The sequence below is a fragment of the Ctenopharyngodon idella genome, chromosome 17 (assembly GCF_019924925.1).
Source record: "Ctenopharyngodon idella isolate HZGC_01 chromosome 17, HZGC01, whole genome shotgun sequence".
NCBI classification, from domain to species: Eukaryota; Metazoa; Chordata; class Actinopteri; order Cypriniformes; family Xenocyprididae; genus Ctenopharyngodon; species Ctenopharyngodon idella.
In genome coordinates this window covers 31,000,010-31,024,113 of record NC_067236.1, presented here as the reverse complement: position 1 = coordinate 31,024,113, position 24,104 = coordinate 31,000,010, and the positions used below count along the sequence as shown (strand labels likewise).

Genomic DNA, 24,104 nt, shown 5'->3' with positions numbered 1-24,104 from the left:
AATGAGACCGTGTTATAACTCCCCAAGGCCCTTTGAGGGTTTTTATTTATAAAATGATAGGGTTACCTACACCTGATATGGTTTATAGGAAATGAGAGACAACACACAGACAAAGTTCCTAGACGCTCTCACAGATGGGGGCGGGAATTTGTTTCCTGTTCAGCATGAAACAGACTTCAGGACACTCCATCAGGGAGCACCTGCTGCTAACACTAACACGTAGCACTTCTGCATCCAATACTTGGCCTGAGCGCCTTTAATATCATTTCCAGTGCTATGAGACAATAGGAGACTCTTTACATCGAGGAGGCTGCTGTGATTTAGGGACAAAACAGATGTATAAGGTTTGGGGAGATGATCTGGAAAAATCATCATGTGTCTCATTCTAAATCATTAATTCTACTTAGACAATGATCCTTGCCATGATGCATTTCACAAAATGGGTTAACTGACATCTTAGTAAATTCCTGAGATTCTGCCTGTATATTACTACATTATTTTATCTGAAGATTTATTACATGGCTCCCTGGGATGCTTGATTGCAGTTGGTCAATTAGGCATTCTGTGGTGGAGTATTTGGAATAATGGATGTGAAATTACATACAATCTCCACGAATAACCTTTAACATCAATGGAATCTTTCCATTGCACAAAAGGTTCTTTAAAGTGGAAAAAGGTTCTTTAGATTATTTAAAAAAAAAAAAAAAAATCCCACTCCATTAACTGAAAAGTACTGAAAGGAACCAACATAGATTTGTGGCCACTGTCTGATTTTGATGCTAGGGGTCTGGGCACAATTATAGCATTCAGTGCTGGACACTGGGATGTACGGTATCTTTTACAAGCACTGACATGACCATCAGTCAAAGCCACCAAGACCTTCTACCTAAGCATTTCCATGTGCTCATATCAGGTCCTTGAATTTTCTACCACACAACACCCATCCATAGAAACCAATGTCTGTCTGAGCCATAGTCATTGCTCATGTAATGACTTCCTTGTTTGCTTTTTTTTTTTTTTTTTTTTCTCTCAAAATCACACTGTTCTTTGTGGTAAACAGCATTATTATTCTAAAGCCAGTGCACATTACATGTCTTAAGCTGAGTTCTTAAGCTGAATACTACTGACTGATCAATATATATATATATATATATCTTTTTTAAAAAGTGTTTTATGCTCTCTAAGGCTTTCAAAAACACTGTACATAGTAGTAAAAGATGCCTAATATAAAGTTGGTTAGTAAGGTTTAACCTGTTAACTGTCAACCCCCCCTTTTTTATTTTATTTTTTATTTAGACAAGAAAATTCACTATCCAAACTTAAATGGTTGTAATTCAAGAATACTTTGGAGTATAGACATAAGGCTGCTCTTGTTTTAAAGATGAAATTTGGCAGATTATTGTAGAAGTGAAATAACGTATGTAAGTGAAACAGAAAAAAAGTTATAGAAGTTTAAGTTTATGAAAATGTAAAATGTAAAAATATAATATTTTATATAAAATATATATTTTACAAAACAAGTTTTACTCTAAAACTGCAAGGAAATCAAAGCCAAAAATCTGAACAAGTTGTGTTCCAAATTTCAGGTTGATATCTCAAAAAATGAGCTTTCAGTAAGATTTTGTTTGGGCGCAGTACCACACTTTTTCACTAGATGACAACCAAGCTCCATTACTGACCATATAAAGGCGCCTCCATTTACATATATGGTTTGAGTGATCTGAACCATATATTTCCATTATTTTCATACAATTTATGAAGTAGACATCCTTTATAGAAGTAGTATGGGAAGTTTGGCAGAATTTTATATGAATTCAGCCTCTAATAAACATAAAAACAACATGTATGTGGGTTATAGATCGCCGCCACAATCATAAATGTATATATATTTTTTTTTATTAAAAACATTTTCAGACCTTTTTTTCTCAAAAAATTGAATGGATGTTATCTTTTGAACTCTTGGCATGAAAACAAACATGTTTCAACCAATCTTTAATGATTTTTCATGTTCATCGCTATTTCAAAATTAAGGTCTGAACATGCCTTATGAGTATGAAAATATGCTTGTTGCAAATTGATAAATTACTGCTCCTCTGTAATTTATTTTGAAAATCAGTCACCAAATATGACAACTAGAGATTCTAAGCTTTCAAATGATATATAATTCATCAAGATTAGTTTAGGTTTAGTATAGAATATTACTGTTTTAAATATGTAATGGCTGTGGGCCCACCGGTGGGCCAGTGACAGTTAACAGGTTAACTTAGCAGTCCTTAAATATATTCCACAACAGTAAATATGTAATAAACAGGTCATAATTTAGAGTCACAACAAATGTGAATAAGAACACTAACCAGAGCACAGAGGAGATCTACAGCCTCTAAAACCAGTTCCTGGTGGCCAATGCGGGCAACGGCCAGTTCCTCAAGGTCCTGATGGGAGATCTTCAGTAACTGTTCTCCATTAATCTTCTCTCTCTCAAAGTTGTGCACATACTGTTGTAGGCTGTCATCCAGACCTTCACACGAAGAAGAGGAAAGAGAAAGAAAACTTTTTTTAAAAAGGTAAAGAATGTAATTTCTGCATCACAAACATCAGATCATTGTTGATAGCTCCACACTGTTTACACTGCAGGGTATCTGCAGAATTGTCAAATAAATTTAAGACTTTTTAAGCCCTTTTTTAAAACTTGCACAAATAAAATTAATACTTTATGTTCATAGTGTTGTCAAAAGTACTGAATTCGGTAACAAGACTGTACTGAAATTTTAAAAATGTGACGATACCAGCATTTCCCCCTAGCATTTTGAGCGCTGTTGAGCGGGAAAACACAATGGCCAATCAGGTGTTTACGCGCTCAACAGATATGTCTGTGATGATCAACACTTAAAAAACATGTTGTAAATAGACATCTTTGACCGAGCGCTTACAGATACACATGGGAGCATTTGAAAGCAGGCATTTATCACCGGACTGATCCACTGACAGATGCCTGCTTTCAAAATGCTTTCAAACACTTCCGTGTGCTTTCAAACGCTTGATCATTGAGTTGATCATTGTAGCCAATCATAGTCATATCTGTTGAGTGCGTGAACAAAACGCTCAAAATGCTAGGGGGAAATGCGCACAAAAAGTATTCTCGTCACTTCATAACATTAAGGTTGAACCACTGTAGTCACATGAACTGTTGTAGATATGTCTTTAGTAGCTTTCTGGGCATTGAAAGTGTTAATTATTTTTACTTTAAATGTGCAGTGCTCATACTGAATTAAATAATTTCCCTTTAAAGCATAATAATCATATTAGGCCATATCTGGATTCCTGTTTCTCTGCCCCCAAATTTAAGACATCTTAAAATTTTAACTAAGACTCCTGTTATACCATTTCAGACCTATTATGGCCTCAACTTTGATCAAACCTAGTGCAAGTTTACACGTCAACAATGTATTAAAAACAGAAAAGTTTTTCACGTGCAGACGACAACATTGTTCAAATGGATCCGCGAAAATTACTACAAACGCTGTATTATTCATGTCAGGCCAGTAGCTGGCGATTTCACTTTGTAAAGAAACACTACGCACATATTGACCGAACACGTAACACGCATGCGCATGACGTCACCGTTTTCACAAATGAATGTTTTTGTAGTTTACACGATGATAATGGTATTGTTTTCAAAAGTTTGCATTTTAAGGCCCCAAAACGCTGTTGTCGTGTAAATGAACGGCCAAAACGTATAAAAAGTTTTATGTGTTTAGTTGAAAATGGTGTCGTGTAAACGGCCCATAAATTTAAAGGAACACTCCACTTTTTTTGAAAATAGGCTCATTTTCCAACTCCCCTAGAGTTAAACAGTTGAGTTTTACCGTTTTCGAATCCATTCAGCCAATCTCCGGGTCTGGGCGGTACCACTTTTAGCACAGCTTAGCATAGTTCATTGAATCTGATTAGACCGTTAGCATCTCGCTCAAAAATGACCAAAGAGTTTCAATATTTTTCCGATTAAAAACTTGACTCTTCTGTAGTTACATCGTGTACTAAGACCGACGGAAAATGAAAAGTTGCGATTTTCTAGGCCGATATGGCTAGGAACGGTCTAATCAGATTTAATGAACTATGCTAAGCTATGCTAAAAGTGGTACCGCCAGACCTGGAGATCGGCTGAATGGATTCGAAAACGGTAAAACTCAACTGTTTAGGGGAGTTGGAAAATAAGCCCATTTTCAAAAAAAGTGGAGTGTTCCTTTAAGACTTTTGACTTTTTAAGGACTGTTAAGGACTGCTAAGAAAAGGTATGGGGGAACAGTGATGACAACACCTGTAAAACACAATGAACTTGAACGCACTGTAAAACCTTTTTGGAGTTGGAAAATTAAAATAAAAAAAAAAAAAAAAAAACGGTATGAAAAAAGTTTTTGAAAGAAATTAATACTTTAAAGAAAGCAGCCATTAAATCGATCAAAAGTGACAGTAATGTTAAAAACATATTTCAGTTTTAAAATAAAAGTCTTTTGTACATCAAAAAAAATCCTGAAAAAAGAACATCATGGTTTCCATAAATACATTAAGCAGCACAACTGTTTTAAACAATAATAAATGTTTCTTGAGCAGCAAATCGTCATATTAGAATGATTTCTGAAGGATCATGTGACACTGAGACTGGAGGCACGATGCTAAAAATTCAGCTTTGATCACAGGAATAAATTACACTTTAAATAGAAAACAGTTAACAGTTAAACTAAAATAATATTTCACATTATTACTGTTTTTCCTGCATTACTGATCATATAAATGTAGTCTTGGTGAGTATAAGAGACTTCTTAAGTAAGATAGATAGCTACATAAGGTATTTATAAGAACAATGTGCTTCCTTGCTTGACACTGCAACAGGTGTGTAGAGCTTTCAGACACCATAAACATGTTGTTTCCACCTGCTAGAGTGTGTACATGTGTGTCAAGCTGGTTAAACAATCGAGAGGTTTTGTTGTTTTTGCTAAGGGTCAACTATAATTACAGCAAGCCTACCAACTCACAGAACGTACAGCTCAAAGCAAACTAATGTCAGCAGACTGGTTTAGCTGGATTCTTCAGGGCTTTGTTAAGCCTTGTTTAGTTTCTTTACGTGTAGATCCGTTTGGAAATGTGGGAAATATTTCCTGCTTCTGTTTCCTTTTGATGTAAATCACATGAAACTCAGTTACAAGTAGGATTTGCTGAGCTAGCAAAGGAACTTATGTCTGATTCTTGACATGTTGACAAGAGCATCCAACAGACACACAATGCACTCAGTCACCCAGGCTGCACCACCAGTGAAGGACGGTGAAGGATGTTCCTGTGGGACGAGAGGGGGATGGGCGTTCACTGTTCACTCAGTCAAAGGCACTACAGAGAGAGCAGCTGCAAAGGTCTGGCCCTGCGCCCTCGGACTCAACGGCTTGACAGCCCAGACAAAATCACTGACCTTAATATTCAATACACAGTCCACCTCCATTTATCTTTGGAAATCTCAAACAAAGTTGAGGCTCTGCTGTTTCAGTGAATGTTCCCTTGTGAAAAAGAAGTACACTTCAGTATACTTTTACAAAGAGTACTCATTACGGAAATAATATACTTTAAAAGAATATACTTAAGTGTGAATGTTTTCGGACACTTAATTGCATGTTAGTCGCAATTAAATGAAAATGTATTATAGTTTATATCTAAATTAAATGTTAACTTATATTAAATGGACTTTCATAATTACTTCTATTGTCTTTGAAATATGGTTCAAACGTACTGCTGAATGTACCGAGAAGCATTTATGATAAACTTTTGTAATGATGAACTTTATATGACATATACTTTATACAAAACTATGCTGCTCATTTACAGACACACAAAACATGCAGATTTCATATTTAAATGGCAGTATTATTTCTGCGGTTTAATACTCACAGACACTAGTCGGCAACCTTTTAGTCATGAAGTTTTAAGTTTAATCACTGTGCCAATTTGTTTTAAATTTGTCAAAACCCTTTAGTTGGTTTGTTTTCAGGATTACATTAGACTTTGAATAACAGGTTTCCAATAGGATTTCTTAATGTGTTTTTACTGATCTGATAGCTATCTGATTTTGTTAAAACTGATCCATTTGGCCACATAAATCTGTCTCCGCAAAACGAATATAAATCTGTTCTTCAATTCTGTGATATATGCAAATTCCATGGAGTTCACGTCAATGAAAGCAACAGATATATGAGCTTTAATTTATTAATCATAAGCTAATTTCAAGCTCAAAGACTGTCTGCAATAGGAGAGAGAGCGGTATCAGCACTGGTAAGATCATTTATTCTCACTACTCTGAATGAAGACGACTGTGTGTTGAGCTTCAGGATGCCACGCCAAACTTTCAGTTTAATTTGCGGCAGATTTCGTGTTGATCTGTGGCGATGCGTGTTGCAGTAGCGTTCACACGTTTATATTTTTACCATTTTGGGAAGAGTAAAATTTACATATGTGACTTCAACAACCAGGTTTTGTCCGGTTTTGTCTGGAATGCAAAAATACCTGGTCTTTTCAAGATCTGATAGCCACCTGATCAGAAAACGCATGAAGTGACGCGTGAGTTTGCACATCACCCTCATTGTGATGTGTGTGGAATGTCTGATAGGACTCTATGGCCTGGTTTCACAGACAGGGCTTAGATTAAAGGGGTGTTCGCACCAGAGGAACATTATTGTAGTTCCTAGAACTATTGGCTGAAGTACCCGGATTTTGCCGTGTTCACACCGCAGGAACTAGGAACGATTTTAGTTCTAGGAACTCCTTTTGGGGAAACTAAATTAGCTCCTACTTCAGAGTCAGGTCTAAACCAGCTCTATAGGAACTATCAGTGACGTAAGCGTACGTTGATTGGTCAAATGCATGTCAAACACCGGCACCCGGCATTTTTCAAAAGCTGTGTAAACATATTTACTTCACGAACATGGAAAACAGCGATAACGGCATTTACCTGTTGTCTGCAGGGTTGTTCTTTTCTCTGCCTCGATGATATGCAATACTTAAAGTTGTCATAGGAGATTTCGTCTCTCCCGCTTTTTGCTCTTTCAGTCGAGTAAATTATGCATTTATATTCCATCTCTGTTATCACGAAACCCACGACACACATCAAACACAGCTCCGATCCTTCCACCGGTTTTTAGCGTTGGTAAATGCCGCACTTAAAGACGCCACTGTCAGCCGCTTCAGAGTTCCTATTCCCAGGTGCGAATACAACCACATGGCCCGGAGGAGAAATTAGTTCTTGGGCAACTATCTATACCTGAGTTCCTAGAATTATTTGGTGTGAAAGCCCCTTAAGCCAGGATTAGGCCTTAGTTAAATTTGGATATTTAAGTAGCTTTTATAAACATGCCTAAGAAAAAAAACACATCACTGGTGTGCATCTTGAAACAAAACAATGGCACTGACATATTTTAAGACGTGTCAGTGCAAGTTGCTTCAAGTTAATGCATTAACTTGATTTTAGTCTCTGAATAGGCTTAATCCTTGTCTGTGACACCGGACATATGAATATCTCTGAAATTTATAGCATTAACCTTTTTTTTTTTTTTTCTCTCAAAGCTGAGCTCAACAAACACAGCAGAACTGTAAGCTGTTAGTCAAACAGACTTGTGTGCGCTTGATGCACAGCGGTCGAGCTAATGGTTTGCCAGAGCTGCGCACTTTCATTGGGCCCTATCATACACCCGGCGCAACGCAACGCCAGGCACAAGGCAAGTGTTTTTTGCTAGTTTCAGCCCAACGCAGTTATCATTTTCATGTCCAGCGCCACGTTGTTTAAAAAGCAAAGGCACTCACGCACATCTGTTCGCTCATGGGCGTGCTGGTCTGAAAACGAGGTGTTTTTAGGCGCACTGTTGGCGCGTTGCTATTTTTGAGGCAACTGAAAACGACTGCACCATTGACCAACAAAAACCTAGTCTAAAGTCAATGACGCAGTATTTTGTTATTTAAAGAGTGCGTTAGTAATATGTGCCTATAGGCGGGTGCACATCGCACGTACATTCTGCTTGTTACACACACAGGGATGTACAGCAGCACACAAACATGCCAAATGTTAAAAATAAAAGGATTCCTCTCTGGAGAAGCATTCAGTCTTTCCGCTTTCAAATTCTACCATGTAAATAGCGATTCCACCATGGTGTAAGCGCACCTGGCTTTTAAAGGGAATGGGAGATGAGACTCTGATTGGTTTATTGCACGTTATGCCCAAAACACACCTTTCGCACCGGAGGAACATTTTCATAGTTCCTAGAACTACTGGCTGAAGTACCCAGACGTAAGTGTACGTTGATTGGTCAAATGCATGTCAAACACCCACACCCGGCATTTTTAAAAAGCTGTGTAATCATATTTACTTCACGAACATGGAAAACAGCGATAACGGCATTAACCTGTTGTCTGCAGGGTTGTTTTCTCTGCCTCAATGTTATGTAATACTGAAAGTTATCATAGGAGATTTCATCTCTTAGCCCCACTTTTTTGCACTTTTAGTCACGTAGATTATGCGTTTACATTCCATCTCCATTATCACGAAACCCACGACACACAACAAACATCTCTGATCACGGCGTCCTTCATCACCGCTTTTTAGCGTTTATAAACGTGCTTGAAGATGTTGATTTATTCATATCAAATTCTGTAACATTCCATGTTATACAGATTTCGTGATTCCAACCTGATCTCACGGCAATTCGTACATATTTTAGGAGGTGGCTAATTCGTAGGACCTCACTCATACAAATTTGTATGATTCTCCAAAAGGTGTCACAAGGAAGGACCGCCCCTAACCCCGCCCCTAAACCTACCAGTCACTGGGTTCAAGACAAATCATACGAAAACATACGTGTGAGGTCGTACGAATTCGTACGACATAGCCACCTCGTAAAATACGTACAAATTGCTTTGAGATATGCTCCCACTGCTTCGCACACACACCACACCAGAACCGTTTTTGGAACCGAAGGTTATGAATTTTGTGTGGCTCCGGCATTTGTAAAAAAACGAAAACAGTTCAGAACTGATTTAAAAAAAATATATATATATATATATCACATACTGCAGAGCAAATAAGAGTCTAGGTGTTTTTTCGCCTTAGCCCTTACTAAAAACCACTTACCTCAACTACACCTTGTTCTTTCCCCAACTGTTGCTTTTGTCTGAGTCTTGTTGAAGTATCATGTTTCTGATCAAAATTGGATAATTACACAGTTGGATCAGTCTAAAGTCATGTTTTTGCAAACCTTGTTCTTGCTCTAACAGACTTTGATGTGATCACTGATAAACCCAACACCTTGTGCTCTGAAACTAAAACCTGCACATCTGTTCTGACGGGATGTGCCCCCAGCTCTCTGTATAATGCGGATCTAACCCTTCTCTGAGAGTCTCATAGCGTAAGACTCGCTCACACAGGCCCCATGTCAACAGAATGGCAGGCTGTGGTTCTCAGGGGTTTGATTACATGAGAGAGAAAGCCCTTCCACCATCCAGAATGAAGGGCCTCCCAGTGGGAGTCTGACCCCTCTCTCCACACAAACTCTGTGCCTTCATAAGCAGCGTGTACAATAGCCACTGCCACTGGAACTCTCTCTCTCTCGTTCTATTGAGATTTCCAGTAAACCTGAGGGGAATGAAGGAATGTCCATTGTTTTTGGGCGTTGACCCTTTGTGGGAATTCTACAATGGTGCTATCTCGATAGACATTTGTTATTGTGAAGGCAATAATTAGAAAAAAATCCTTTGTGTGCAAAACCTCTCATTAGACGCAACAACCAAAAGAGTAAACAGAGCAGCAGAGATATGGTTAGTGTAAAAAAATATAATAAATCAAATAAAACAGGCAAGTGCTGTGTGGTAAATTCCATTGTATATGTCAAGATTTGTTGCCTCCTGAATAATTTAAGGATCTAGAAATCTTCAGTACACAACTAAGATTATTCAATAAACCCTGCTCATTTTTATAATCATAATATAATCTCCATTGCAACCTCTCAGGCTGATAGAAGACTTTTACAATGAAAAAAGATTTTTCCTTTTTCCGATAAATCTAAATCAAAATTTTTATGTAATTTTTGAGAGTCTGATTACAAAAAAAAAAAGGCTCATCATTAAAAGCCATTTCCCAAGCACATGATTATAATATTTTCATTATAATATTATGTAGCCTTAATGACAGACTTGCACTGTACATGTTGCACTTAACTGTATTTTCCTCTTTGAAGTTATTTCAATCATATTTCAAGCAATTCAAAACCATAATGGAGGACAGTGTGCATCTGAAGTGTCTTAGCTGAAGGAAGTAATCCATTATTTATCGGCTTTAATATATCAGCCAAAATTTCTTATCAGGCTAATAACGGTTACATTAAAAATGAACATGTATCGGCTGATACCGATATGGTGGCCGATATATCATGCATCCTTAGTATTTTCTTGTAAAAATGTACCCCAGTAATCTTTGTTTTACAACTTCTAAAAAACATTTTTGTCTTGGGTATCAGACAAAACTCTGCTGCCTGGACATCAGACAAAATGGATATCTTCTCACAGGATCTGCTAAAGAGACTAGATTCAATTTTCCTGGCATGGAACATCGATCTAACAAAAAGTCACTTGTATTGATTGGTGTACAGCAGCTTATATAACAATCAATACTGTTAATCTGATTTGCAAATTTGCTTGCAAAAATACAAATCCCAAAGAAAAGAAAGGCAGTTGGATGGGGTTTTTAAAACCCTCATTCTTGAAATGAAAGATAAAAGAGATAAAGAGAGATAAAAAGCTTTTAGAATGACAGAAGATGCTCTGGGGCAGATGGCTGCTTTTGCTATCATGATTGTCATTTTAGATGAAAAGAGAAGCAAAAAAAGACCTTAAGGACAAACTGACAGGTTTGCTGAGGGTTACATACATAATCTCTCTCAGGATTAACTGACAAGAAGGAGGACTCGTTTTGGGTCAGTGAGTTTAAGAATTACCTCCTGACCAGGTCCTTTAATACAGCACATTTTTTAAAGACTCCTTTTTCTCACTATTCTGTAAATAAGCAAGCTCTGTTCCAAATCTTGTGAGCTGGCCTGATGTCTTATTTCTTCCATAAACTGTACCTTCAAACCTTCTAACTAAGGCAACATCCTAACTGATAATAGGCAACGTTTTTACAAAACTTTTTTTAATAGGCCTACATTTTTGCAAAACTCCAAAAAATGAAATAGAGGCAGTAAAATACAAACTTTTATTCCTATTCATACAAATTATGACAAGTGGCACGGTTCCTTGCACAATATTATGTAATAACCTCGAAACACTTTGACCATAGTGCACAATTTGAAGACGAAAACATTTTAACATTTGCATCACATAATCAGCACCAAATGTATGTAGTAAACTTGCTCCGTAGCTCACCTGATACAGCACTGCACTTGCAGAGGGCTTGAATGTGAGTCTCGTAAAACATAAGTCACGATAAAATAGATCAAAGACTTGCAGAAGCAACCTAAAATGACATGGTTGCTTCAGCAAATGCTTTTTATCTCATGTTTGCTTTTGTTAACACTTTTAGCTAGGTTTAGGGGAGGTCTTAGTGTAGGTGGTACTGGTACATCATTTTAGCGCCACTCACCGGACATTTTATTTCTGAACTGCATAATACAGACAGCAAATAATGTAATAAAACACTGCCAGAATTATGTTTATCTGTTTCGGATAAAACACTTTTAGCGCCACTAACTGGACATTTCTCTCTGAAAGTGTTGCAGAATGTGCAAGCAGCAAATTTTATTTTGTAGAAATGTTGCCACAGGAACGTTTTTTTTTTTCCCCCCCCAATGAGCCTGGCTTGGAAATAGAACCTCACTTTCCAGCGCGCTGTTGAATGGATTCTTAAACACCTCCGATTGGCCACTGTGTTCACGCGCTCAACAGATATGTCTGTGATTGGCTACAATGATCAAACATGTTGTAAATAGACAACTTTGATGCTCTGGAATGAGCGCTTACCCAGATACACACAGGAGCGTTTGAAAGCAAACGTTTATCAGTGGATCCCTAATATATAGACAGATCTGCTCATAGACACCTGCTTTCAAATGCTCCCATGTGTATCTGTGTAAGCGCTCGGTAAACATCAAAGTTGTCTATTTACAACATGTTTTTGAAGCGTTGATAATTGTAGCCAATCACAGACATATATGTTGAGCGCATGAACACAATGGCCAATCAGAGACATATATGTTGAGCGCGTGAACACAATGGCCAATCAGAGACATATATGTTGAGCACGTGAACACAATGGCCAATCAGAGACATGTATGTTGAGCGCGTGAACACAATGGCCAATCAGAGACATATATGTTGAGTGCATGAACAATGGCCAATCAGAGACATATATGTTGAACGTGTGAACACAATGGCCAATCAGAGACATATATGTTGAGGGCATGAATACAATGGCCAATCAGAGTTGTTTAAGAAACCGCTCAACAGCGAATGAATGAAATGCTGGTATCGGTACATTTTTAAAATTTCAGTTCCGACTTGGTACCGAAGTTGGTACTTTTGACAACACTACTACACTCAATTCGACCATGTGCCTTGAATTTTTTTTGCTCTAATCCAACAAGGTCCACAAGGTGGCAACCCTGTCTTGGCCTGTTGTTTCACAGTCAAAAAAAAAAAAAAAATGGAATGGAAGAATGGAATAACAACAATCTACTCTGGACGCAACAACAATAGATCCTTTGCTGAAGAACAGTTGTATTATAGGGTTAAGAGATTCTCGCAACTCTAGTTTAAAAAAGTACAAAGACATTCTTATTGGTCATAACTTCTGGAGAGAAAAAGCGCAGACACTAGACAAGGATGAAACCTTCAAGTGCACATGTTCGCGCACGCTACCAAACAGAATACACTTTGCAAAACCATGTGTTCAGCTGTACACTCTGGATGCCAAGCATTTGCATCAAAAATGAAGTATATTTTGGGCCTACATCAGTCTGTGCACTGTGCTTGTGAATGTGTCTAGTATTATTTGCCCCCAGTCCCGGCCACTGTTTCACAGTCAAAGAAGAAACGGAAAAGAAGACAAAAACAATTTATGCAGAGAGAATCCTGCAACTCTACTTCAAAAAAAGTACAAAGACATTTTATCGGTCATAACTTCTGAAAAGAAACAGCACAGACACTGAACAAAGATAAAACTTTTTAGTGAGCATGCGTCGACCGCCTGTGCTTAAGCATGGGTTCAAATGAAGTATACTTCAAAAGGCTTTGCATTGGGCTGTACGTCTATACGCTAAGCATGCACATCAAAAACGATACGAAAGGTGCTTAAGGTGACTGGCAGGACTTCCCTACTTCACTTCCATTTTGAGAACAGCAATTCCTGATTTCATTTCATCGCTTCTTTATATGTATTTGAATTTACATAATACAATGCAGGTGGTTTCACACATTCCACTTGTCTGCACACAGAAACTGGGTTTCTGCCTGCCAGCCATTCATAGACAGGCCCGTAAGAGCCGCTCAGTGAACACACACATGCCAAAATCTCCTCATTAACTCCTTATACAGTAATTGTTGTGGCTGAACAGTGCAGACACTAGGGGATGAAAGTCAGTCTGAGAGACCTGTAATCAGAAGTAGCTTTGAAAACAAAAAGGCATCTGTGACTGGGTCTACCCTTACCAAACTCTGCCACATCGCCTTCTGCCAAACCATAATTACAGAGACAAACCTTCCCATATCTTAACAACTACTTTGTCACACCCTTATTTCAGCATAAAACATGCACTGGACCAATGGAAAATATCGCAATTATGAAATTCCTGCATCATATTTTAACTTGCTTGTTGCAAACAGACTCAATATAGAGAGAACATAAACCTTTCCTCTGAGGAGAGAGGAATGTGTTGTGGATCTTCCTGCTGAAAAGGGCCAGTAATGAATATTAAAAGAATACTCCAATTTCTCTGTGCTTATCCATGGGCGACGACATTATGCTCTGCACTTCTGTTTAGTTGTTGTATTTAAACAAAATTACTTAGTGTGTCATTACAGTTACAGAAAAACTACTCAAAAATGAGTGTTACTACCACAAACCCAAAACAAGAGTTGTACAGGTAGCTCGGTAATGTCAAAAACTGATGAAAACAAATCGATGAACGAGAAGAATGTGCCACACTTAATGGGTAATTTTTAGGGGTGTGACGAGACAATTAGCTCATGAGACGAGACATGAGATTGAGTTCACGAGAACGAGATGAGACAAGACTTTTACACAGTATTTTTAAGAAATCCTCAATGATAAAATACATGACTAGAAAAATAGCCTGCAGGTGCATTTGAAATGTTTTAACTGATCATCCAGTAATGAATGTCATTTCAGTTCTACTTTTTGAGTATGAATTATCGTATGCAATAAAAGACAACAATACTCAAGCACTGTAAACTCAACTGAATGGCTTTTCTCCTGTATGATTTCATTTGAGTCTCTTCAGACCTTAGAACTGCACGTGATTTATGAGCTTCTACAACTTTTGACCTCCTAACTGAACTCCCTTCCACAAATTGATCATAGAAATAAAAACAGTATAAATAAAAATTAATAACACAGGTTTCTCTTAGTCTTATTAAGTGCAAACAATAAGTGCAAGTGTGCAACCATAGTCAAAGTACTCGATCAATATTCAAAGTGCAAGTAGAAAGGCCATGGTCTTGTCAGTCATCTCGCCACTTACTCTAGTCACGTGATCAGTGAACTCTGATTCCTGCTGCACCATGTATGACTCTGCTGCTCATTTTGGATGAGCTGGATGGGACTGAAGCGACCGTTATCCAACTGAATTAAATGAGTTTTATTTCTATAAAAAGCAAAATGACAAAATCTTGTCACATTTTAAAGGTGAGGTATGCATTTTTTCAACAACACTGTTTGGAAGTTAGTCAGGCCGACACCAACAACATAAAACAACAACAAAAATAATTTTTTTTTTAAAAAACTGCAGAACGAGAAATGAGACAATACAAAACAGCTCAAAAGAATATAACTGGAATGAAGGTTCATGATTGGGCAAGCACTTTAGGACCCGCGTTTATATTAGAAAAGCTTTCCAGCGCTGGAGCTAAGTGGGAAGGCCTGAAAACAGACGTGGAGGCTGCTTTGATTCTTTCTCATGTAAGTAACACGGGTTTGATTGTCTGGAGCTGCTGTGCTGTTTGCGACTAACAACGAACACTTTGTATTTACTCGTGTGTACTGTACACTGTTATTACTGCACACTGACGACCACTAGAGGATGCGGTGTTTAGCGTCATTGGTAGTGCATTTGCCTCGCATGCCAGCAGCGATTGGGCCGAGGGTCGAGACTGACTCGGAGCAGGGTGGTTAGGATTGGAGTGTGGAGGCAGAGCAATGAAGAGAGGGGTGTGTTTGTTCGGGTTGATTTCCAATATCAACAGTGTTCAAAAACGAATTTGAGAAATCGCATACAGCACCTTTAATCTCATCACACCCCTAGTAATTTTGTTCTGCATGAAAATTGTGAATTGTCTGCAGTGATTCCCAACCAGAGGCACACATACCTCAGGTACAGAAATATTAAATAACTGTTTGTGATTCATTTTTTCGTTCCTTAAGGAAAGAAAAATAATGAACCAACAGTAATATATGCAGATCTTTACTATTTGGTGACTCCACTCCACAGAATTTTTAAGTGCTTTTAATAATAACAATGAAAATGTTAAATGATGTTCAATGTAATATGGGTTGAAAATGAAAAATAAATAAATAAATAAATAAAAAATTAAAATGAAAATAGGGTGTCATATTGTTAATTATCACAAAACAAAACAAAAAATTAAGACAGGAAGACAGCAAGTATAACACATTACACATGTTTTCATGAGACTGGTTAACATCCCTGTCTGTTCAAATTTATATTCAATCTCTCAGCTCATGTCATAACCAGCTAAAAAGTAAAGCCTGTCACCTTTGCTACTATCTGCCCAAGATACCAGGATGGGACATGTCATAACTGAATGTGCAAGTGACCACACTCCATTTGTTGACCTTCTGCAAACTAGAATAGATTTTCATGCTTGAATGTTAAAAAAAAAAAAAAAAACTATTATTTTTCACATATTTTATATTGTTGCAGCACATGTCTTCCCAGTCTGTCAGTTTCGGACTTTATGGAGCCCCTCCTTCTGAAAAGCTCAGTGTGCTCTGAATGGTCACCTGGATCAGTGTGTTGTGATTGGTCAAGCGCTTCGAGCGTGTTTGGAAAATGTTATGGCCCTTACCATAACTGCAAGTTTCAACACATTAATAACTAACTCAACCAGGCCCCGGCCCTTTATTCTGCGTATTCCTTGGGCAGGAATTATTTAAATGAGCAATACTGTGATCTGCTATATGTCTGTTATTTTAGCTCTCTCCCATGAAAAATGGACTTTAGACTAGGGTGAACAGACGTCCCGTTTTTCCCTGGGACAGTCCCATATTTCAACTCTATTTTTAGTGTCCCGACTTATTATGAAAAAAAAAAAAAAAATCCTGTTTTGTCCTGTATTTCTTCCTTCCTAAATTGTCCTTGATAGGTGATCATGAAAGCGAGTATTATTCTTCTGTCACACGAGAGTAGTCTAATCAAAGATAGCCAATCTCGTCATAGTTTATTTTGGAGAACAAAATTACCATCCAATCAAAATTTGTTATTGATTAAAGGTGCAATATGTAATAATTTTGCAGTAAAATATCCAAAAACCACTAGACTAAATTAAAATACTAAATAAAACCGGAAACCGAGGGTAACGCGGGTATGACGCAATTGACAGGCGACTCCTCACACGTCCCGGAGCCTTGTTTAAAATTGCAATTTTTTCACGATTTACAAATAGTTGCAAACATTTGGGATGTCAATTGCGTCATACTCGCGTTACCCTCGGTTTCCGGTTTTATTTTGTAGAAACCATGGAAACACCAAAGCCGCTTTAATATTTAAATGTTTTAATAGGCAAGGGAACAACTGTTTTGATATATTTATAGACAGAAAACTAATTGTTGTTATATAGCTCAACACGTTTAGTCTTATTGTTTAAATCTAATTTTTTTTATTTATTGCGAGTACCATGCTTTACCATGCCTCAGAGAAAAACACTATTTTGTCAAGTAGCTAACATAGCATAATCAGATGCAGCTTTATTTTTAGTAACAGTAATACAGAATTTTCTCCATCATACAATACGTTTTAAAATTGCATGCCATTTATCAACACAAGCCATCCAGCATTTAATATGATATTCTAAAATCGATCTTACTGCAGTGCGTCTCAAACAAGTGTCTCACAGCAGCCACCGAGTGAATGCACAGAGTAACATTATAACATCATTTTCAACACTCTCAAATGTTTCCAATATGATAAACAGAGCTGCGTTACCTCATAATCATGACCGGAAAAGCGGAAGCGGCGCCGGCGACTGTGGCATAATAAAAGTTCCGCTGCTCGTGAGGCGTGTTGCGCAATCGCTCCAGCGGCCTCGTTCAGCTCCCACAACACTCGGTCCTGCTCTGCTTCATACTACAGTAACGTTAATAATCGCATCCATGAACATGATTTCTTCCCGAGTCCTATCCCAATTCTTTTCCACCGGCCACTGAGGTGAAGACCACATGTCCCAAGATTCCGTGCTCAAACTTGCCGTCATCAAGCTACGCCTTTGTTTTGAATAGGCCTCTAGCGACCTCTAGCGGACAGAAAATATTACATATTGCACCTTTAACTTACCGTTAGTGAAGGCAGGATATTAGAGAGCACAGAGGAGATCAAGTCAGATGCGAAGATGTCAAAGAGGTGTGTGTGTACATTTAACAAGGATCTTCAAAAAGAGTTTATCAAGTTATTATGCGTAGTAAGTTGTGAAAAAAAGAACTCAATGTGATATCTCGCTGAATGACACAGCAGAAGCATTCTCTCAGACAGCCTGCGATCCCGAATTCAGTTCTCTTACGCCTGAATGGTCAAATACAGACAGTTTTCAGAAAGCTCATCGTGGATTATCTCACGCAAATACAGTCGGTTATAGCTTAAGTGAACGCAAACAGCTTGGTGAAAACCGGATAGGGATATGTGTCAGTATATTAGATCCTAGCATTGAGTCTTAAATTGACAGCAGCCTAAAATACCAGTCTGTGTTTAATGTAACTCAAACAACAAAATTGTTAAATAAATGTATACATGTTAAATAAACGTACTGTACCTAAAAAACAGTTTAATTTGTAACTATCCTTTTTGTCCTATTATTTGTCATTTGCTTCGTTTTTCTTTTTGTATGCATCAAAAATAAAATAACTATATGATAAATTATTTTTATGATAAAGATATATATCATATCACGTAATGGGGGGGGGGGTCACCCTACTTTAGACACTACAATGTAACAAAGGAAAAATTTCTTCATTTACTAATCAATTGTAGTGCATAAATGAAGCACTCTAGGGACATATTCAATTTCACTGAAGTTATGAAAGTTAACTCCTTATACTTAAGTATGAAAATACAGTAAATCAATACGGTATGAAAGTCTGAATAGATCCTGAATGAATAATGAGAGAATGGACAAAGGATATTATAGCTGGTGTCTTTCAAAGTGTGTGAAAGTTGTTTCTGTAGATGAGTCACATCCACCAAGCTGTTCTCAGTCATTGACAGCATGGCTGACTAAACCCTGTGATGCTGTTACTCTCCGATCTCACACAAAAACACAAACCCCCCTGACTGACGCACGGGAGACTGATGTCAAGCATGTACATGCATTTATGAATATGACATATTGGACTGGTCTTTCTGCAATATGTATGTTGATATTTCCTTAATAAAAGCTGTTTAAATAAAAAGCAAATTAATTTGAACCTTGTCAGGATACAGGCGTTCAAATGACTATATGCAGGTATGCAATAAACAAAGATCCTATAAATTAAGGTATGTTTTTTACAGCAGTGGCCACATGAAGGCGAGCAGGATTTCCCATGATGCCCTGATATAGTTCAGGCTCTTTGTCTGTGCATGCACAGTAACACCCTTCCTCTGTTTACCCATTTGCAGGTGCTGGATGAGGGGTATTATAATGTGACCTTTACACCGTGCAATGGGAGGCCCAATTCTTTTGTGTTTTTGCGAGTAGTGGAAACACACCAGAGGAACATAAGCACTGTAAATCTCCAGCGCAGTCAACTAAACGTTTTTTTTTTTTAAACTGTTCTCAGATTTAAGTATAATTGTTATAATATATTGATTTAATATTTATGAACATACACTTTTCCATTCTATTTCTATTGCTCATACCATTTGTGCTACAGATATGAATGATACCACAAATTGTGTGACTTGCTGAGGAAAAGCGTAACTATTAAAGGGTTAGTTCACCCAAAAATGAAAATAATGTCATTTATTACTCACCCTTATGCCGTTCCACACCCGTAAGACCTTCAGTAATCTTCCGAACACAAATTAAGATATTTTTGTTGAAATCCGATGGCTTATGAATCGTTATGAAACTTTTGTGTCGAATCAGCGGTTCGGAGCGCCAAAGTCACGTGATTTCAGCAGTTTGGCAGTTTGACACACGATCCGAATCATGATTCGACACGCTGATTCATAACACTCCGAAGCTTCCTGAAGCAGTGTTTTGAAATCGGTCCTCACTTCGCGTCTGACAAGTCGTTATTTTGTTTTTTCGGCGCACCAAAAATATTCTCGTTGCTTTATAATATTAATATTGAACCACTGTACTCACGTGAACTGATTTAAATATGTTTTTAGTACATTAATGGATCTTGAGAGAGGAAATGTCATTGCTGGCTACGCAGGCCTCACTGAGCCATCGGATTTCAACAAAAATATCTTAATTTGTGTTCGGAAGATTACTGAAGGTCTTACTGGTGTGGAACGGCATGAGGGTGAGTAATAAATGACATTATTTTCATTTTTGGGTGAACTAACCCTTTAAGGCCCAATATACTATATGGGTCAATGACATGACGGGTCATTTTTTTTTGTCCCTTAATAATAGGCCTTAATAATAATATGACATTCAAAGCATGTAAGGTAGTACAACTAGATCTCTTTTATTGAACCCAAAAGGTTTTAATTATATTTTGCTACATATAAAGGTATTTTAAAGATTTTGAAGTGTCAAAAGGTCATTCGGTTTAACCGTCCAAAGGCCAATACAGCCATTTAATTTGTAATTAAAATATCTTAAAATGTAATAAATGTATATATTTTTTATTCTGGCATGATTTTATATCATCATATATCAACATAGTGCAACATGGTATTAAAATTACCCTTTGACTCCCGCAGCTGACTCCAGCGTGGAAAAGCAACACCAATGTTAATTCTGCTTTTAGCTCTTTTCTAATCCAGACATTTTTTTTCCATGTAGCCCTTTCTAATCCTGTCTTTCTTTGTGTATAAAACCTTTTCCAGTGCCACTTGTTGTCGGTTCAGAAGGAAAGTTGTTGCTATTTGTCTGTTATTCTCGCTCTGACTCTGCACAGCGTACAAGAAACACACTGATGACGTATGACAGGGCTCGTCAACCGCGGCTCCCCAATCTCCCTCCTCCTCTTTTCCTGGCGGTGCGGCTAAATTTGGTTAGATATCGTGGCCGCAGTGGCGCATGCATGGCTATATACGCACTCTTCGTACCATGCACACTCCTCCGACTGACGTGAGAAAAGTTTTCCGTGCGAATATTTCAGCAGTTTTTATGTGTGTCCTGTATTTCTGTCGACGGAACCAGCAATATCAGTCATTCGTGAATTAATCATTTATTTTGTCTCGATTCTTTTCCGTGAATTGGCCAAACGCGCTTGCATAACGATCTGAAAAGATTTGGATTCGTTCGGACCGCTCTGTCCCTGAATCATCTGAGGTGATTTCTCGGTCATTAACGACAAATACACAACAAATAGCACTGTTTTCAGGTGTTTCACTAGTTTACTTTGCACTACGTAACGCAGCACGGCCCAGTGGATAACGGAACGAAAGCTCAAAGGAGCTGCGTTTATTCCCGGTCACCGTTATTAAACAGCGTTGCGACATCTAGTGAGAAGCGTTTCAATTCGACACACATCTCTCGTTTACAATCTACAAATCACTCGATGATTAAACTAGTTTTAAATCGGATGAAACAGCCTCAACATTCTCAACAAGACTGATGAGGAAAACAGGAGAAACATTGTGCCATGAATGAAGATAAGACTTTTAAATCCCAAAATCACCACACTAACACACAAACTTTTACCATGAATAAACTGAAGTAAATTACCATGGTTTGTGGAAATGTGGAATATTTATATTGAAAACTATGTTATAGCCATTTATATTGCAATATATTTATTAGGTGGGTAGGGGAATATATAATTCATGTTTTTGTTAAGGTGTAGTTTGTACCTGTGTTTAGGTGTTTTTTATAGACCTATATAACATATCTATAACTATAATATCATTTGACAGTGGTAGTGAGTAGCCATGTATGGTTTTACCTGTGGTTACCAAGTCTCACTGTGAGAATATTTTCATTTAAGCCTAATAATTAATAAAATAATTTTTACCAATAACTGACACTGTAACTCTTTAGAGGCAGCCATTCTAACTTTAGAAATGCAAAAATAACCCATATTGGTTCTTGTGGAAGCTCAAAAGTGCTTGCTTAACATCCAAGAACCACTTTGGTTTGTTCTCACAAGCCAAGCAAGTGGGGTTGAGCTTCTTTTACCATATTAATAGTGCAATGATCAATGTTGATATGAAATTCTAAATTAAATATGTTTTTCATGTAAAGCAACTTTGTCTCGTCAGAAGACTTGGATTAAACTGCTCGATTCACATGGATTCTTTTTTGGTAGAATGGACTTCCAATGGAAGATATTTCCTTAAAACATCTTAATTTGTGTTTCAAAGATGAACAAAAATCAAAAAGATTTTGAATGACATGAGGGAGAATAATTGATGAAACGATTTTCATTTTTGGGTGAAATAACTCTTTAAAGATAACCTCAAGCTTCTGCAATTGTATGAAATTTAACTGAACACCTAGTTTCCCCTATAATAAAGGGATTTTCTACAAAAGAACATAAGATGGTCATCAAAATCTAACTTTGCCCAGAGCTTATTTCTATGCCTTTCATTGGTGAACTTGTGTGTTTAATAGGCATTCCATTTGTTCCTGAGGATTAGGCTTTTTGCAGCAATGTGCCCATAGTGTCCCGTCCAACTTTCTGCCTGGCTAGGCACTCATGGAGGGGCAGTGAACTGTGCGTGATGTGCTACCTGAGGTTGCATTTCCCACGTTGCGTTAAGCTACGTGTTTGTAGAGATCACTGCTCTTATTCTGGCACTACTAAGCTACTGTGATCTGGGAGATTTGCATTGGGTTGTTCAGTTCTGAATGCAAAAGCCAGCAGGATCACGCCTTGTCACCTCAGTGCTGCATTAAACGGAGCATGGATTCATGCAAACATCAACGGATTGTCAAAGTGGGATCAAAGGTCTTTTGTGGAAGCGTCTCAGAAAAGATCAATGGCATACAATTTTGCATTGTATTTGTGTCTCTAACTCTGCATTGTCTTTAAGAAAAACAAAACACATTTTATACTGCACGCTCCAAAAATGCAGTCCCATAAAATTAAGGAAGAGAACAGGAAATACCAGGCACCTCTTCCATTTAAACTTCAACAGAGAGTCTCCATTAAATATTTATGAGAATCTCATGAAGACGCCATATGGCGATATCAAGATCTAAGGGTTGACATATGGTGTTGTGGTTACATGGATGGAAACCACTGGATTAAAGCATTAATATAATTAACAGAACCTATGGAAAAGGTACACTTGTTGGTTCAGTGGTTCATCATCACAGGTAGCTCTGGAACAAAATTTTCTTCAACTAATATATTCTTGTCATTCAAGTTTACAGATCTGGCGATATCTGAAATAGTCACTGTAGAGTGATGTGCTGTTGAAGTCAGCATGGTTAGCATGATAACTGTGAAAAAGTAGCAAGTAATCATACTTGTCTGACAGCAAAGAAAATATTAACAATTTCAACCATGCCCAGGCTGATAACGTCTCTTAACAAAATATGACTGACACAACTATTAGATGTCAAGCCTTGGAAATCCACTAAATTTGACCACACAGAAGGCTTTTTTGACAATGGGATCATTGTTAGAAGTTCCCCTTCATTAATGATATCCATAAAAACAACAACACACAATACAGTTTCTGCAGTCACATGATCGCATTTCTGCTACAACAGTTTTCTACGTTTAGCATTTAGCATCATTGCAGGGTAAGGTTAGGGACAGGTTTAGTGGTAATGTTAGGTTTAAGCATTGGTTAAGGAAAGGGTCAACAGTGTAATTATATATGTAATTTCAGAAATTAATTACAGATGTAATTACATGCAGGTATTTTTAAATATAGGTACAATGTAAAAGTATGTGCAAATTAAATAATTCTAATAATTCAAATCAAATAATTAATTTAAATGTTACACTTAATATAAAGTGGGCCCAAGAATTCTGTTTGAAACTGGGGAGGGTTTGGGAAAACTACTTTTGGGAAAACTATTTTTGCAACTCCATTTGGTGCTGCTAGCAACATAAAGTACACACTTTATAAAGAACCATCTACATCCACAATGCACAGTTTCAGTAATTGGATAATTTAATATAATTAGTCTTTACAATAATCACCATCTTGGGTAATGGTCAAAATCAGTGTAGACCTTGTCCTTGAATGTCTAGTAAGGACAAGTTCCTAAAAATGAAAATTCTGTTATTATTTACACACCCACGTCATGTCAAAACCGCACCAATTTCTTGCATCTGTAGAACAAAAGAACACACTAATGGATTAAATTAATGGGGTTTAGACCTTTCAGTCTTCAACAATGAGGCAAAAACACCATAAAACAAGTCAATGTGACTCAAAGCCTTAAATATTACATGTATTACAATACTGACATCCACTTTAGCTCTCCTTGTGCATTTATAA

General features: G+C 37.5%; 1 protein-coding gene across 4 annotated transcripts in view; it reads right to left on the bottom strand.

The window, feature by feature from the left end:
• The window catches only part of LOC127498377 (connector enhancer of kinase suppressor of ras 3-like), a 56,662-nt gene that overhangs the window by 29,510 nt on the left and 3,048 nt on the right, over positions 1 to 24,104 (bottom strand). For all 4 annotated transcript variants that reach the window (XM_051867655.1, XM_051867657.1, XM_051867656.1 and 1 more), the window contains exon 2: positions 2,355 to 2,518. In XM_051867655.1, coding sequence (XP_051723615.1) covers positions 2,355 to 2,518 — 164 coding nt within the window. The remainder of the gene's footprint in view (positions 1 to 2,354; positions 2,519 to 24,104) is intronic.